The sequence below is a fragment of the Schistocerca gregaria genome, chromosome 1, assembly GCF_023897955.1.
Source record: "Schistocerca gregaria isolate iqSchGreg1 chromosome 1, iqSchGreg1.2, whole genome shotgun sequence".
NCBI lineage: Eukaryota > Metazoa > Arthropoda > Insecta > Orthoptera > Acrididae > Schistocerca > Schistocerca gregaria.
The window spans coordinates 1,207,413,489-1,207,431,021 of record NC_064920.1 but is presented as its reverse complement, the minus strand read 5'-3'; the positions used below and the strand labels follow the sequence as shown (position 1 = coordinate 1,207,431,021).

Below are 17,533 nucleotides of genomic sequence, written 5' to 3'. Positions count from 1 at the left end.
CACAGGGTAACACTGCTCTGTTTCTTTATACTGTAATTTCTTTAATAAAAATAATTTCACTATACGAACTGCCTCCAGCTTTGAGGTTATGGTATAGCAGTAGCAGACAGGAGTGCTATCCGTGGCTTTTCCGTGACAGGACTACTTTGTTCTGTTGCGTCATAGTACGTAATAAACCAAACTTGGTATTTGATAACACACGCTGTGTAAATGCAGCTGCAGTGCTATAGTACCAGGTAGGATTAGAGGAAAACATTGAGGCAAATCAGACGCGGGCTGCGTGATTTGTTACCGGTAGCTTCGAACAACAGGTAAGTGTTGTGGTGATGCTTCGGGAACTCTTTTCGAGAAACACCATTGAGGAAATTTAGAGAACCGGCATTTGAAGCTGCGCGCCGAACTATTCTACTGCCACCAACGTACATTGCGCGTAAGGACCACGAAAATAAGATACGAGAAGTTAGGGCTGATATGGGGGCGTGTAGACACTCGTTCCTCCCTCGCTCTGTTTCCGACTGAACGGGAAAGGAAATGACTAATAGTGGTACAGGGTACCCTCCACTAACACTAGTACAGAGTACCCTACGCCACGCACCATACGGTGGCTTGCGGAGTATCGATGTAGATGTAGATGTAGGAGAGGAATCTACGAGGTAGTAGAGGCACGTTGCGTCCAGGCGGACCCACTCGCTGGATATGATCGCAAAGTTCCAACAAAGTGCTGATGTCGGCGTTTTACCTGCTGTTTCAACAAGTCCCGTGGATTTTTTGCCTGTGAGCAGGTTATTAGAGACGTAATTGTGTGTGGAGGGCGGGTGGGGGGAGGTGTGAGTATTGAGAAAATCGGTCGGTCACATATTATTCCCAAACTACTTAAACCTAACTAAGGGCATGACACACATCCATGCTCGAGGCAGGATGCGAACCTGCGACCGGAGCGGTCACGCGGTTCCAGACTGAAGAGCCTAGAACCGCTATGACACACCGGCTGGCATATTACTGCAGCCTGATGGACTTTGCTGTAGTCTTTGTGTGTGTGTGAGAGAGAGAGAGAGAGAGAGAGAGAGAGAGAGAGAGAGAGAGAGAGAGCGAGCAGTGGCCTCTCGCCAGGTGACCGACTTCAAATGTTGATTGCGTGGAGTTCACGCCGAAATGTCCTCTCGCTAAGAGGTGAAAACGGATCGTCATTCCCTGTCTGCTGCAATACCTATCGGGATGGATGTGATTTTGGTTCACAAGCAGTGAAACGTGTCTCCGGTCTGTCTCAGTCAGTATCTTTTTTCTACCACCATTCTGAGGTCGTGCTTCGGGGCCACGTGGGCTATAGCACTGCCTGTAGGCACCCTGAACACCGCCTGCAGACACAGTGGAGAGTGCGCCGCGAAAGGCCAACAAACGCAGCAACTTCACACACAATATGCCACTCCGACTTACTCCTGTTTACGTTCAGCGTCTCACTGACCGCTACTGCCTCACGCTCACGTAGAGGCAAGTGCGTTCGTGGCCGGGATCGTACTCGATCGGCGCCCCATCTGTACAAACTATTCAACTGTGCGAGCGCATTGGGGTGACTAAGTTCTTCTCCGGTGATCTTATTTCCAGAGTTTCTCAGAAACACACAACGTCGGTTTCTCCAAAAGGAAAACTGACTTTTCTGTTGTTGACATGCGCTCTTCCAACTGAATTATGATTTTATTTCAGTGCACTATGACGTGGAACAAAGAAGTTCCTGAGATAGATAAGAAGGTAATACACCAAACATACTAAACATAAGCATTTTTCTACGCTGCAGAAACATGAGCAGCGAAAGAGAGGAAAACGAAAGGTGCGAGCAGGTAGATGAAGTTTTTGACAAGTCCAATAAGTGTAACAAAAACAGGAGTGATGAAGAGTTTACGAGTAAGTTGTATGTTTATCGTGTAATGGAAATTTAACGGAAGTTTTTACTAATATGCTAAATGGTACACTGACTCAAATGAACAGTGGTCTTCAAAACAGATGTATTTTCAATTTATGGATGTCCATCTTATTGCATGGAAGAGGGACTTTATCTTATGATATATATGAGAAAAAGTAGCACCACAACTGTATCTTGAGAACGTCTTTATTCTGTGTCACGACTAGTTTCTGCGGCACATTACCGCCATCCACAGGCTCCAGCACTACCAAAACAGTTTTCGATTTCCTTGTTACTAGCATGCTTGGGCTGGCTTTCACCAGGAGTCTATACTCGACTTCGTGTTGTCGATTCTTGATAAAAGCTAGTCCGCGCGTGCTAGTAACAAGGATCCCACAGTAAACGCGCCAAGGAAATCAAATACCCTTTTGGCAGTGCTGGCGCCTGAGGATGGTGCTAATGTTCCGCCGAAACTAGTCGTGTGATAGAAGAAAGACATTCTCAAGGTACAGATGTATTCGTACTTTTTCTGGTAGATACATTTTCGGTGGCACCAATCTTTGCTCTGATTCCCACAAATTCCAACAGGAAAACCAATTAACGTCAAGACCTATACTGGGGAAGATGACTCTTTCAACTTTGTATTACGCATTCTGGAAGTGCTTTCTCTTCGTACGCAAGTCTTTACATCGGCTTCGTGTTATGTAGGCTAAATATTGTCCCTTGCGACTGTAATAAGTCTTATTAAGACCAAACGTGTTTCACATTATTTTAAAGTATCCTCAGTGGTCAGGTTTCTTTTGTTTCTGATGTCGTTCTTCCTGCTCTTCTACACATATCTGGTAGATTTTAGCGCACAGCACTTTCGCTAACACTATATAGAGTCACGATTTTGTGTGGAGAAGAACCACTGCCATCTCGCCATTTCGTCTGGTCTTAACAACACCTTTATTACAGTGGCATAAAACTGTATTTAATCTGTATAGCCGCGACTGCGGGAGAAAAGAAACCTTGACACAAAGAAGATAACATGCCCATTTCTTTTGCTTCTCGCTGTAGTAAACTATTAAGTGAGTCTCCTAAGTGACCACTCGTTGGCATACTGGCGCCAGTGGGCGAAAAACTGGCGCGCCACGCGACTGGCCACTCGCTCAAGTCTTGTCCGAGGCGTCCCACCTCAGCAGAAGTTAAGCGCTTTCCACTGCTCCCCGCGCTCTTTGCTAGTTATATTTTATAGGATGCTCTGCACAGCAATACAAACAGCGTTACACTACTTTCTCTTGAGGCCTGCACAGCGTGGCATTTAAAGGTAGCTGCCAAATATGGGATACTTCAGTTTTTAAAAAAAATTCGTGTTAACAGATTACGTAAGTGTATTGAAAAAATTAAACATCGCAGTAAATGGAACCAACGAAAGACATACGTAATCGATGTTCTGAAAGTAAAATGGAGTCCTATGACTAAATATCTACATGTTACTTTATTATCGAGTAAGGCTTATGTTGCGAGTTGTCGTAAGAAAACGATAGATGCCTTATTCAAGGGCAGCATTAACAAAATATGTTTCCTCACACCGATATCACGTTTTCAATTAAAAAAAGATTTAAAGAAGAATTGTCCAGAAACTGACCACAACACAGATAGAAAATGAAAGAGTTTTCCCAGTTCAGCTTGTCATCCCCCGAAAGCTTATGGTTTCAGGAGATGACTGACAGTAAACTGCATATTGCATCCTTCATTAGGATAGGCCCAACACGCGAATGTTATCTATGTAACCTGTGTTCGCTAAAGGTTAAGATAATCTCTATTCCCCCAAGGAAGATTTTCAGATACACGGTGATAACCACATCATTCGTTAAGTAAAAAGAAGTGTATGAATGAGCGAGACGAATTAAACAGGGAACTCGGAGAAGTGAGTCACATTCCTCATTTCAATATTTGTTTTGTTACGTGGGAACAACAACAGCTTACACAAAAAAAAGTTTCCAATTTGTTTAGGAATTCTTTTGGGAGTCTAGTCCGAGATGTGCAGAAGGTTGTGCTGAAGGCTACTGAATGCAATGGGTATACCAGTCTGCAAATCGTAGTTCACGTCAGGACACACGACACCTGTTGCATGGGTTCAGAGCCCATCATCTGTTCAAACAGGTGCCTGCCTTCACTGTTGAGAACAGCTAGCGTCAGAAGCGCGGTGCAAGCTGAGCTAGCTTCTGGTGGTCTTTTGGGGGGAGGGGGGGGCGGTTTATAGCAGAGATGTCGAATATTCTGTGAGTATCTTTCAAGTGAAACTCTTGGCCTCTCCTGAGGGGTGGACAAAACTAGGATACTTCTTAGCAGGTGAGCCGCGGCTGCTAGAGTCGCTGTGTGCGTGCAGTGCGGACCAGATGTAAGACGTCCCTTTGCAGGCCCAGCAAATTACGTTCTGACTTCGCAGAGGGGAGAAATCAGCCTCATTAGTTGCAGTGGCTAGCATTCGTCGTGGTAGATCGGAGAAACGGTAATGGCAGTGACAAGGTCGAAATACTAAACTCAGCTTTTTTTAATTGTTTCACTGAAGAAGACTGTCCACCAGAATTCTCCATTCAATTGTCGCAAGAACACCAGGATGATAACTATCGAGATAAGTGACTTCGGGAAGAAAAACAGTTAATATCACTCCACAGATGAAAGGTTACTGTATATGATGGAGCACCTAAGCGATTCTAAAATCTATTTTTAAGCTGTACTGAACCAACCCTGAGAACGGTGTCCACTTTCGCCTTAGGCTGGAAAAAAATTGCAGAGCATCCGCTGTTTGCCATTTGGTCCTGTGTGACAAAGGAAATAGACAAGTGAGAAATGTGGAAAGGATGTGAGACGAAGTTGCAGGCCTCACAGACGCCACAACTGTCCCTACAGGGAGGGGTTCGCCACCATTGCTGGCCGAGGGCAGCCACAATCCCAGAAGTCAACAGCGGACAAACTGAATAGCAGCCGTGGTGGTGGTAAACGTACGTGCGAAATCTCCCGTTGCTTGCATTTCAGGATCGCTAAAGTTCAGTACCCAAAATGTGATAGACCCCATGGTTTGCAAAAGTAATATACATTCCGTTGTATGTGTTTCGGAAAACGAGATAGATGAAACACCATCATCTCTTATCCTAATGAAATCTACGAAGTTCGCCAGGTAACAACTTCCCTCGAAATGTTCTGAACATACAACAGAAAACGAATTTCTGTCGGCCGGAAAACTTGTCTTCCGACAGCATTTAACCAGTTTTCTAGAAGCTTTGTAACACGAGAACTTCAATTAAATGCACATTCAATTTATTACAACAGTGTAGTCACATTTATCGGGCAAGTGCTTTAACATATAAAACATCTAAAAAGATCCACCTACCTATGAAAGCCAATCATTTCGTTTCGTGGATTTATTTATGCATTTAAACGCTGTGCAATTCTTCGCCAGTTTCCTTCACGTAAACTGGAATGTATAGACAACACAATTGTAACTAACAAGTACTAACTATATCTCTCCGATAAGTACATAATGTTCAATATGTGTCCTTAAAAGCCACAATATACTCCTACTTAACAGACTCTTACCACCACAGTGGCGTCCAACCAAAAGTTCAAAATAGCCTGTAACTGCACCGCCCTCGGGGAGTCTACTTACTTTGATAAGATCTTCAGTCTGCCACGGCCAACACAGCTTCCGGCTGTTTCCAGAGAGTGGCCAATTCCCGCTGCATTTCTCTTTAACTCCCAAAATTATCCAACAAGAAACATGTTACTAACCGAAGCGTGTTACTAACCCAAGCGGTCGTTAGACACACCCTTAAGTGCTGTTTCTATACCGTTCCTACACTACAAAGTTAGCACACACGACTACCACTTGCAAAATACTTAAATTCTTACAACAAAATTAATGAAAGTGCTAAAATAAAAGAAATAAACAGTTACTGTGGTTTCTATTGAAAAGCAGGTGCGAAAACTATAACCAAACGATGTATAAGATCTACACATGGGGAAACCCACTCATACAAGGGACTTTGACAAAGGACAGAATGTTGTTACCAGACGTCTGGGAACAAGCATTTCAGAAACAATGAAGCAGGTCATCTCTTCACTTGCCGCTCTCGTAATGATCTGTGGAAAGAGAATGAAAGACGTTGAATACATGAGCCGTCAAAGTGTTAGAAGTCCGTGCTTCATCAAAGAACCTGGAGGTCGGAAGTATGTCCACTCTGGAAAGAAGCATAGGCGGCGACTATTTGTAAATTATCTGACGACAGAGTACAATGCTGGCGCAGGGACAAGTGTCTTAGAGCACAGCATTCAGAGCATATTGTTGAACGTGCGGTTCTTTAGCAAACTACCACTGCCTGTTCCCTTGCTAACCCAATGAAATCGTCAGAAAATTGTAACGATCTTGGGATCATCGAGATTGTACCGTGGATTAGGTCTAGCTGTATCGGCTCGTCGAGTAAACCACCTTCCTTGTCGTATCAGGTCGGTGGTCGTGTCCAGAGATGCCGTCATCCAGGCGTACGTCTATTCGAAACATTCGTCACTCCACGGACACGTGACTATAGGGGCAGTATTGTGCTTTGAACGACACTGACTGGTTCTCCATTGGACCTGTGGTAGTAATCGAAGCCACCGTAACAGATGAGGATTATGTGAACTTTATTGCAGACCAGGTGCAACTCTTCATGTTTGGTGTCTTTCCTAGCAGCGGTGGCATTTTCCAGCAGAATAACTGTCGGTGCCACAAGGTCAGAAGCGTGCTGCAGTGGTTTGAGGAGCACAACGGTGAACTCAGGTTGATGTCGTGGCCACGAAATTCGCCTGATCTGAACCTGGTGAAGGATGTCTCGGCCGCTACTGGGCGCCAGCTGCACTCCCGCTAACTATCGGCCTTACTTGACGTGTGCGAAGGAATCTGGTGCTACATACCTCCGAAAGCCTATCAAGGTGTCGTCGAATCTATGGCCCACAGAGGCGCTTCTGCGTTGCAGTTCAACGGAGGAACGACAAGGTGGCGCACTGGACTCGCGCTCTGGAGAACAACGGTTCAAACCCGCGTCCGGCCATCCTGATTTAGCTTTTCCGGGATTTCCGTAAATATCTTCAGGCAGATGCATGGATGGTTCCTTTAAAGGGGCACACCCGCCTTCCTTCCCCATCCTTCCCTCATCGGATGAGACCAAAGACCTCGTTGTTTGGTCCCCTCGCCCCAAATCAACGAACCAACAAACCAGCGGATCAACGCAGTTGTTTGACTGGTTGATTTGGGGCGAGGGGACCAAACAGTTATGTGATGGGTCCCGCCGGACAAGCGAAGGATGGGGAAAAGTCGGGCGTGCCCGTTCAGAGGAACCCACAGAATGAGAACGGAGCAGAGCAGGGCGCTGACGCTCCACTCCTCTGCCGCGACACGCCACAAGCCTAGCCGCCGGAATGTCGTGGCGGAAAACAGAGGCGGCGCGGCGCGGCGGCAGGCCCAGCTGCCCACTCAGGCCATGTCGGTCACGGCTGCTCCCAGTATGGCCGGCGCTACTGCGTCGTATCGTGTGGACGCCGTCCGCCCCCTCAGGCGCTGGGTTGCTTCCAGCTGCAGCATTTTACGTAGACTTGAGTCTACCTCTGTTCTTATGCAAATATTTGCTGTTAAAAACAGTCTTGATCACGTTTATTTATTAAGGTGACCGGTTTCGCCCACTACTGTGGTCATCTTCAGACCATTGAGTTGGAACCTCTTTCTGCTGGAGAATCACTAGTAGTGGGCGATACCGGTCACCTTATAAATAAATCGTGATCAAGACTGTTTTTAATAGTAAATATTTGTAACTCATTGATCACTGCTACTCCCATAATGTATTCAAAAGTTCTTATGCAACTTTAATCATTTTTACACTACCGGCCATTAAAATTGCTACACCACGAAGATGACGTGCTACGGACGCGAAATTTGACCGACAGGAAGAAGATGCTGTGATATGCAAATGATTAGCTTTTCAGAGCATTCACACAAGGTTGGCGCCGGTGGCGACACCTACAACGTGCCGACATGAGGAAAGTTTCCAACCGATTTCTCATACACAAACAGCAGTTGACCGGCGTTGCCTGGTGAAACGTTGTTGTGATGCCTCGTGTAAGGAGGATAAATGTCTACCATCACGTTTCCGACTTTGATAAAGGTCGTATTGTAGCCTATCACGATTGCGGTTTATCCTATCGCGACACTGCTACTCGCGTTGGTCGAGTTCCAGGAGAATATGGAGTCACTTGGTTCAGGAGGGTAATACGGAACGCCGTGCTGGATCCCAACGGCCTCGTATCACTAGCAGTCGAGGTGACAGGCATCTTATCCGGATGGCCATAACGTATCGTGGAGCCACGTCTCGATCCCTGAGTCAACAGATGAGGACGTTTGCAAGACAACAACCTAATCCACGAACAGTTCGATAGCGTTTGCAGCAGCATGGACTATCAGCCCGGAGACCATGGCTGCGGTTACCCTTGACGCTGCATCACAGACAGGAACGCCTGCGATTGTGTACTCAATGACGAACCTAGGTGCACGAATCGCAAAACGTCATTTTTTCGGATGAATCCAGGTTCTGTTTACAGATTCATGGTGGTAGCATCCGCGTTTGGCGACATCGCGGTGAACGCACATTGGAAGCGTATATTCGTCATCACCATACTGGCGTATCAGCCTGCAGGGTGATATGGGGTGGCATTGGTTACACGTCTCGGTCACCTCTTGTTCGCATTGACGGCACTTTGAACAGTGGACGCTACATTTCGGATGAGTTACGACCCGTGGCTCTACCCTTCATTCGATCCCTGCGAAACCCTACATTTGAGCAGGATAATGCACGACCGCATGTTGCAGGTCCTGTACGGGCCTTTCTGGATACAGGAAATTTTAGACTGCTGCCCTGGCCAGGGCATTCTCAACATCTCTCACGTCTGGTCAATGGTGGCCGAGCAACTGCCTCGTGACGATACGGCAGTCACTACTCTTGATGAACTGTGGTATCGCGTTGAAGCTGCTTGGGCAGATGTTCCTGTAGACGCCATCCAAGCTCTGTTTCACTCAATTCCCAGGCGTATGAAGGCCGTTATTACGGCCAGAGGTGGTTGTTGTGGGTACTGATTTCTCAGGATCTATGCACCCAAGTTGAGTGAAAACGTGATCACATGTCAGTCCTAGTATAATATATTTGTCCAATGAATACCCGTTTATCTTCTGAATTTATTCTTGGTGTAGCAATTTTAATGGCCAGTAGTGTATTTATATATGATCGCTTACACAAGTGTACTACTGTTGTATTCTGATAATTCCCTTCAGTTGTGTCCATCGCCTGTATGAAATTACAGACTGACGTCATTTTTATTTTATTTGGCTACAGTAATTAGAACAAATGGGGACGCCGTGCAAGGCGGAAAAGAACAGATTTCAAGCTTCCGACATGGGACGGAGATGTTGAAGATACTTTGGACTGACAGAATCTCAAACGAAGAAGTGCCTGAGAAGTACAGCAAAGCCAGGGAACCTGTTCAGCTCTGTGACTAGTGCGAGGAAGAGCAGAGCACTGCTGACCGCCGACTCCGCCATTCGTCCAGTTGCCCCCTGGTTGAAAGAACGGTGGAGGGAGGAGGACAGGACACGCTACCGGGACACGAGCTCATCGTTGAGATTACAGCCGCGGGACAGGCGAGTAGCGCCAACAAGGGGGGGGGGGGGGGATAAAAATGTCTGATCTGACATTCAATATACCACCAGTATTACACAAATTCGCCTCGTGGATTTCATCAGTCTAATACTGTGAAATTGACGACTGCACTCGATTCCAGGTTTAAATCCTGAAGTTCACTTTTGATGTCAGATTTTGTAACTATATGCAACGTAAATATAGATTAATAAACTTGTATTCGTACTCCAGCAGTTGTAACCAACTAATTGAAACCGATCTAGGTGACGAAGTGGTTGACACACTGGACTCGCATTCGGGAGGACAATGTTTCAAACCCTCGTCCGACCATCCTGGTTTAGCTTCTCCGTGGTTTCCCTAAATCGCTTCAGGCAAATGCCGGGATGGTTCCTTTGAAAGGGCACGGCCAACATCGTACCTCATCCTTCCCTAATCCGATTGGACCGATACTATGGGAGGTGGTGCCACAAAAGAGATAAAACAAATACTGTAAAACAATAGAATTAGACTGCTTGAAGGCAGACTCCATTTTCATTAATATTATGTAGTGTTAACTTACAACTGATATTCTGTCACAAATTAACATTTGCTTCAGTGTATATTAAGGCGGTAGCAACAATATGTGAGCCCACTATTACATCCTGAATTCTGTCAGTCATGCTAGCAAAATAAAATTAAGTCAAATTTTAGGAAATTTAAAGGGACTGAGAATTCATGTATAAAATGTTTCGCCATAAGCGAATTTTTGTGCTGATAACAGCAATGCTCTTAGCTTTTTAGAGTCCTTAATATTTTAGAAGTCAAGGAAAATCTAACATTCCGATATATATCTCATTGATATATATCTCATTGATCACGTGCGTTTAGACTGCAGCTGTATTTGTAAATTACAATCTTTTATCCTGTAGATCTGCTGAATATGTTACTTCTCAAAACAGTTGTTTAACTGAACGTGAACACTGCGTATAGCTTCCTTTGCTCATATATGACAAAACCAGGGAATAAATGAAATAATTTGGTCCCATTGAAATCTGTTATCATGCTACGTTTTTTAGCTGCTATTTATCCTCGGTCGATCGTATCAAAATACGTGGTGGCGTTTTAAAGTGGTTTCAACCTTCTAAATAAGTATTTCTTACAGGAAACCTAGAATACAATTTCGGAAGTACATAAGAGAAATCAGGGCTCACAGAGAAAAATTTAAGTGCTCTTTTTTCCCGCGTGCCGTTCGAGAGTGGAACGGTAGACACAGCTTGAAGGTGGTTCACTGAACCCTCTGCCAGGCACTTTATTGTGAATAGCAATGTAATCACGTAGATGTAGATGTACCAATGGAATCCCCAAGTATTCAGCAATATTGTGCTGTAGTAATAAATAAGGCTGATCTATACAAAATAATCCAGTCACGTTATATAAATATTTGATTAGATTCAAAGAGTTATTGTTTGACATCGTGATAGACTTTGCTTCTATAATCGATTATGATATTCACATATCTGCACATATCTATGTTGTCGCTCAGCTTTAGTTTACGTAGCAGGACTCAACTAGTGAAATAAAATTGTTAATCGATATGTCTGTTCTTGTTAATCGATAGTTACGTAAAATTTTCGTCATATTTTCCTTCAAATCACAAAGTTAACAGTGTCCGGATCGAAAGAAATCACACACTACAGCGAATCATGTCAACTTTCATTTTCGTAAGAGACCGTTATGAGACTGTATATTGTCCCATACATAATATTAGCAATCAATATCCTAATGTTCACACCCAGATGAAATTTAATGGTCCCTCTAAATTTTACTTGTCCCCTCATTGGAGCTACGTGAGAACAATGTTTGCTTAGAGAACCCGTGTACAGATCTACGCTTTTTTTAAGTCTTCTCTTCATCTCAGACAAGCAACCTACGTCCTCAATTATTTGCTGGATGTATTCCAGTCTCTGTCGTCCTGTACAGTTTTCACCCTCTACAGCTCCCTCTAATACCATGGAAGTTATTCTCTGATACCATAACAGGTGTCCTACCATCTTGTCTGTTCTTGTCAGTGTTTTCCACATATTCCTTTTCTCTCCGATTCTTTGGAGAACTCCTTACTGGACAAGTCTCCACCTAATTTTCAACATTCTTCTGTAGCACCACGATTCAAATGTTTCGATACTCTTCTGTTCAGGTTTTGGCACTGTCCATGTTTCACAGCCATACGATACTGTGCTCGAAACGTACATTCTCAGAATTTTTTCTTCAGATTAAAGACTATGTTTGATTCTAGTAGACTTCTCTTTGCCAGGTCCGCCCTCGTTGCCTGTGGCAGTCTGCTTTTGATGCCCTCCTTGTTCCGTCCGTCATTGGTTATTTTGCTGCTTGATTAGTGGAATTCTTTAACTTCGTGTATTTCGTGACCGTCAATCCTGATGTTAAGTTTATCGCTGTTCTCATTTCTGCTACTTCTCATTACTTCCGTGTTTCTTCCATTCACTATCAACCCATATTCTGTGCTCTTTAGACTGTTCATTCCATTCAGCAGATCATGTAATTCTTCTTCACTTTCTCTCAGAATAGTAATGTCATCAGCGAATCGTATCATTGATACCCTTTCCGCTCACTCTCACTGAAACATATTAGTGGTTCTGCGAATCAGAGGCGTTACACTTCAGTATTCCGAAAGAGTAACAATGTGGAAGGCGCTGGACTCTTACCACGCCTCTCACAATCACCTGATTCCGACCTGTGTGGCCATTTTTAAACGAACAGTAAGTGTACAGATAACTGAGAAACGAGCACGCACCGGTAACTCATGTATCTGTATCTGTAGACAAGCCATTGTCTCCAGAGTGCGACAGTATGCGCTTAACGCGTCCTTTACGATGATGATGATTATGATGAATCATCATCAGTGGATGTTCAACATTGTTTAATGAGTTGTTATTTCTTTAAAAAATAGTGTATTGCAGACGAATGAGTACATTTATATTGCTCCATGAACAGGTTTTATTAGTATTTTTGACTTCCAATAGAGATTATAGTATTTACAAATTGCTGTGAACTGTTTCTTTTTGCTGCGTATGAGATTGCTTCAGTATACTGTTATAATCAAGTATCACTATATCTGTGAGAAAACGTATCGAAATGTGTTACCCACCGTTTTATGTTTTTTTTTATATCAATTATTCAAATAAAAATGAATCCAACTGCACAGTTTTACAAACGTAATTGTTTTTCACCATGCATTCTTTCCATATGTATGATGGATTTGATTGTTTTGCCATTATGTTGGATCAAGAAATTACAGCATACTAAAATTATCTTCTTCCAACAACATTTCCCAGTGTTTATTACTAACTTTTAAACGTAAAAGTGACACAATTGGGATTCATTTATTGTGACGTCTCAGATTATTAAGAACTTTATCAGCTCCCACCACAATGAATTATGGTTACAGTAACTGTTCAGATGTTTCAATTAGATCGCTCGTAACGATGTTGTGGAAATTACGAAAATCACTACATCAATTTGGCTCCACAAAGCTCGTAATAAATTACTTTTGCGTCATTGTATGCAAATCGATGTTTAGTCTGTCTAACCGCTGCTAGTGTTATCATAATTGGATAACTCTTGCTGTAGAAGGATACGTATGTAATTAGCGCTGCCGTGATTTAGAAATAATACAACAGATAAAACGTGGTGGACAAGTTTAAATTTTGTTACACCCTCAACGACAAAGTAGGGAAGAAAGACACAGTTTTGTGCCAACAGTATACAACAAAAATCAGCTTTTTGAGGGAGTTGTATTAGACTTTTCTCTGACTTTATGTAAGCAAGTCAGGTTTTCGGCAGTCAAGCTAAATCCTAACTTGCCTCGCGAAGAGTAGTTGCTACAGCAGCATATTCGTTGCACTGATGCAGTGGCGGTTGGTGTCTTCAGTTCAGTGGGTGTAAATTTGTCGTCATTCCTGCGAATCAACGGCCCTCCCTCATTGCTTAGCTTCTTAGCGAGTTGGGGACTTCTCTTTCCGGAGAGTATTGCTGTCCTCACCAGAGAGCAACAACAGAGTACGAGAACCTGCTAAAATGTAATGCCTACGATGTTTAATGTGAAAACTTTTCAGCTTTTCTAAATAAAATAAACTCTATTAACATCCTATATCTTTATTCTTCGTGTCTACATATTTATTTCTCAACATATTCATCCTGAAGACGAACACATTTCTACCAATCAGAGACCACTTTGTTGATACCGCCACTATAAAAAGTTTGACAATGTTGACGGTGCCACAACCTCACTTTTTCTTTCACGGCTTCTTCACTACCAAAGTAAAGTCCTCGAAAGTGTTGTTTAAGTTTTAGAAATAGATGAAAATCGGGTGGGGCCAGGTCTGGACTGTACGGAGGGTGCTCGATGACAATGAACCGAAGGCGTCGAATTGTTTAGGTGTCGCAGCGCCTGTGTGCAATCTTCCGATGTCATTCGAAACTCGATTACAGCACGCTATTTTCCAAGTACAAACATAATTACATCACACATCGCAATGTTCGGAGTCCTCTGCAGAGGACTGCAGGTATGTAGACATGAAGAATGAAGGTGTAGAATGTTAATAACGTTTGTTTTATTTACAGTGTTGTAAGAACTTCCACATAAAAAAAATCAACTCATTATCTATCAGCACTCCCTCGTACTTCTCTTACTTAATTATTTACGGCTCTTGAATTTGCAGAGGTTTTTAATACATTTTTCCTTTAACAATTCTGACGCGCATTTTTATAGTTAAATATGCAGTAGACACTTCGACTCCTTCGTTTCATTGTCATCGATCACCCTCTATACGTAAGTATCGCAATTGCAAACATGACTCTCTTCAGATTAGACATGATGAAAGCATTTAGCATACAAAGCAAACAAAGAGAAATAAATTATATTAGACATTATGTAAGAGCTGTTTTAGAAGCTACGCTCGTCGTGTATTATTCTGACAGAGCTGGTGTGCCATCACAGTGAATGCAATTTCCCCCTGCATTGACTGGTCCATACTACGATGGTTGACGGTTGTGTTTCTTTCTTCTGTTGCAGGAGGCAGCACCATCGCCGCCGGCGCCCGCCATGGAAGTGGCCGCCGAGCCGGAGGCGGAGGGTGGCGGGGGCGGGGGCGGGGGCGGCGGAGACAGTGGGGGTGGCGAGGGCGTGTGCCGCACCGTGGACAAGCCGCGAGATCCGGACCGCTCCAGGGATCTGTTCGGCGTCCAGCTAGAGGTGAGCGACACTAGATATGCACTCTACATTTCGCGAGATGTCGGATGACTTCTAAGGTCGTGAGATCTTGCAGTTTTAATAATAAATATCTCACGATGTTGTGGTGATTAAAGCCTCACTAGCAAATGTTAAAATAAATTAAATATACAAGGTGTAAAGAAACCGCACCTGAAGAGGTTTAACCTACACTCTTGGAAATTGAAACAAGAACACCGTGAATTCATTGTCCCAGGAAGGGGAAACTTTATTGACACATTTCTGGGGTCAGATAAATCACACGATCACACTGACAGAACCACAGGCACATAGACACAGGCAACAGAGCATGCACAATGTCGGCACTAGTACAGTGTATATCCACCTTTCGCAGCAATGCAGGCTGCTATTCTCCCATGGAGACGATCGTAGAGATGCTGGATGTAGTCCTGTGGAACGGCTTGCCATGCCATTTCCACCTGGCGCCTCAGTTGGACCAGCGTTCGTGCTGGACGTGCAGGCCGCGTGAGACGACGCTTCATCCAGTCCCAAACGTGCTCAATGGGGGACAGATCCGGAGATCTTGCTGGCCAGGGTAGTTGACTTACACCTTCTAGAGCACGTTGGGTGGCACGGGATACATGCGGACGTGCATTGTCCTGTTGGAACAGCAAGTTCCCTTGCCGGTCTAGGAATGGTAGAACGATGGGTTCGATGACGGTTTGGATGTACCGTGCACTATTCAGTGTCCCCTCGACGATCACCAGAGGTGTACGGCCAGTGTAGGAGATCGCTCCCCACACCATGATGCCGGGTGTTGGCCCTGTGTGCCTCGGTCGTATGCAGTCCTGATTGTGGCGCTCACCTGCACGGCGCCAAACACGCATACGACCATCATTGGCACGAAGGCAGAAGCGACTCTCATCGCTGAAGACGACACGTCTCCATTCGTCCCTCCATTCACGCCTGTCGCGACACCACTGGAGGCGGGCTGCACGATGTTGGGGCGTGAACGGAAGACGGCCTAACGGTGTGCGGGACCGTAGCCCAGCTTCATGGAGACGGTTGCGAATGGTCCTCGCCGATACCCCAGGAGCAACAGTGTCCCTAATTTGCTGGGAAGTGGCGGTGCGGTCCCCTACGGCACTGCGTAGGATCCTACGGTCTTGGCGTGCATCCGTGCGTCGCTGCGGTTCGGTCCCAGGTCGACGGGCACGTGCACCTTCCGCCGACCACTGGCGACAACATCGATGTACTGTGGAGACCTCACGCTCCACGTGTTGAGCAATTCGGCGGTACGTCCTCCCGCATGCCCACTATACGCCCTCGCTCAAAGTCCGTCAACTGCACATACGGTTCACGTCCACGCTGTCGCGGCATGCTACCAGTGTTAAAGACTGCGATGGAGCTCCGTATGCCACGGCATACTGGCTGACACTGACGGCGGCGGTGCACAAATGCTGCGCAGCTAGCGCCATTCGACGGCCAACACCGCGGTTCCTGGTGTGTCCGCTGTGCCGTGCGTGTGATCATTGCTTGTACAGCCCTCTCGCAGTGTCCGGAGCAAGTATGGTGGGTCTGACACACCAGTGTCAATGTGTTCTTTTTTCCATTTCCAGGAGTGTATTACATTTTGGCCGCGAATGTGCCGCAGAACCGTAATGAAATAACATTGTCACTTGAGAGCTCTCAGAATTACTGAAGTTTCGTAATTGGTAGGAGACAGCGTTATAACTTGATACACCTTTGGTTCTTCCGCCTCTAGCCAGCCGTATAATAGAAGTTTAATATATTTTGTGATTCATTTTTTTAAAATAATGGAATCAGTTTTTGCTGAATTTACAAAAATTACTTACAAAAATTACCTTTGTTTCAATTGTGAAAGGACCGAGCGAGGTGGCGCAATACTCAGCACACTGGACTCGCATTTGAAAGGACGACGGTTCAAACCCGCGTCCGGCCATTCTGATTTAGGTTTTCCGAGATTTCCCTAAACCATTTCAGGCAAATGCTTGGATGTTTCCTTTGAAAAGGCACGGCCGACTTCCTTCCCCATCCTTCTCTAATCGGATGCGTCCGATCACCTCGCTGTTTGGTTCCCTCCCCCCCCCCCCCCCACCAACCACCATCCAGCCAGCCAGATGTGAAAATATGTCCGGAGCATGGTCATATACCTAGGAACAAAGGTGCACTACTGACGGAGTATGGCTTAACTGTCCACATGTTATATAAACAGTCCTAAAATTATGTAGCATTTTACTCGACACAAAATTCTGTACCTGAAGAATTAACAGTATATTCAAAATAGCTTTAATAAATTACACAAGTCTTAAACATGTCGAACGTTAATGTTTACAAATGCTGTGCAAACACAACCTGATATCTAACAAGAACAACAACTGTAGATGGTAGGAGAAACCGATTATGGCAGTCTGTAGCGCACAATACCTCATGTGCTTATAAAATTAGTCACTAAACTGAAGTATCGAGCAAATAACATCTTCTGTTCCTAGGTACACTATCATCTGAGTAGGACACTCTCTCTTATTCAAAATGGCAAAAATTAAATTACTAAATTCCCATGAATACTTTTATAAAAATAAGTGAAGCAAATGGTAGTATTAACGAATGATAATTACAAAAGTAAGAAAGCTCACTTGCGAGTTCAGAAATGCTATATTATAACGCGTTCCAGAACGTAAACTA

The 17,533-nt window shown here is 44.6% G+C and overlaps 1 protein-coding gene across 1 annotated transcript in view; it reads left to right on the top strand.

Moving 5' to 3' along the window:
* Window positions 1-17,533, top strand: part of LOC126299008 (ras-GEF domain-containing family member 1B-like) — a 2,459,283-nt gene that overhangs the window by 401,139 nt on the left and 2,040,611 nt on the right. The window contains exon 2 of the mRNA XM_049990678.1: window positions 14,672-14,851. Coding sequence (XP_049846635.1) covers window positions 14,672-14,851 — 180 coding nt within the window. The remainder of the gene's footprint in view (window positions 1-14,671; window positions 14,852-17,533) is intronic.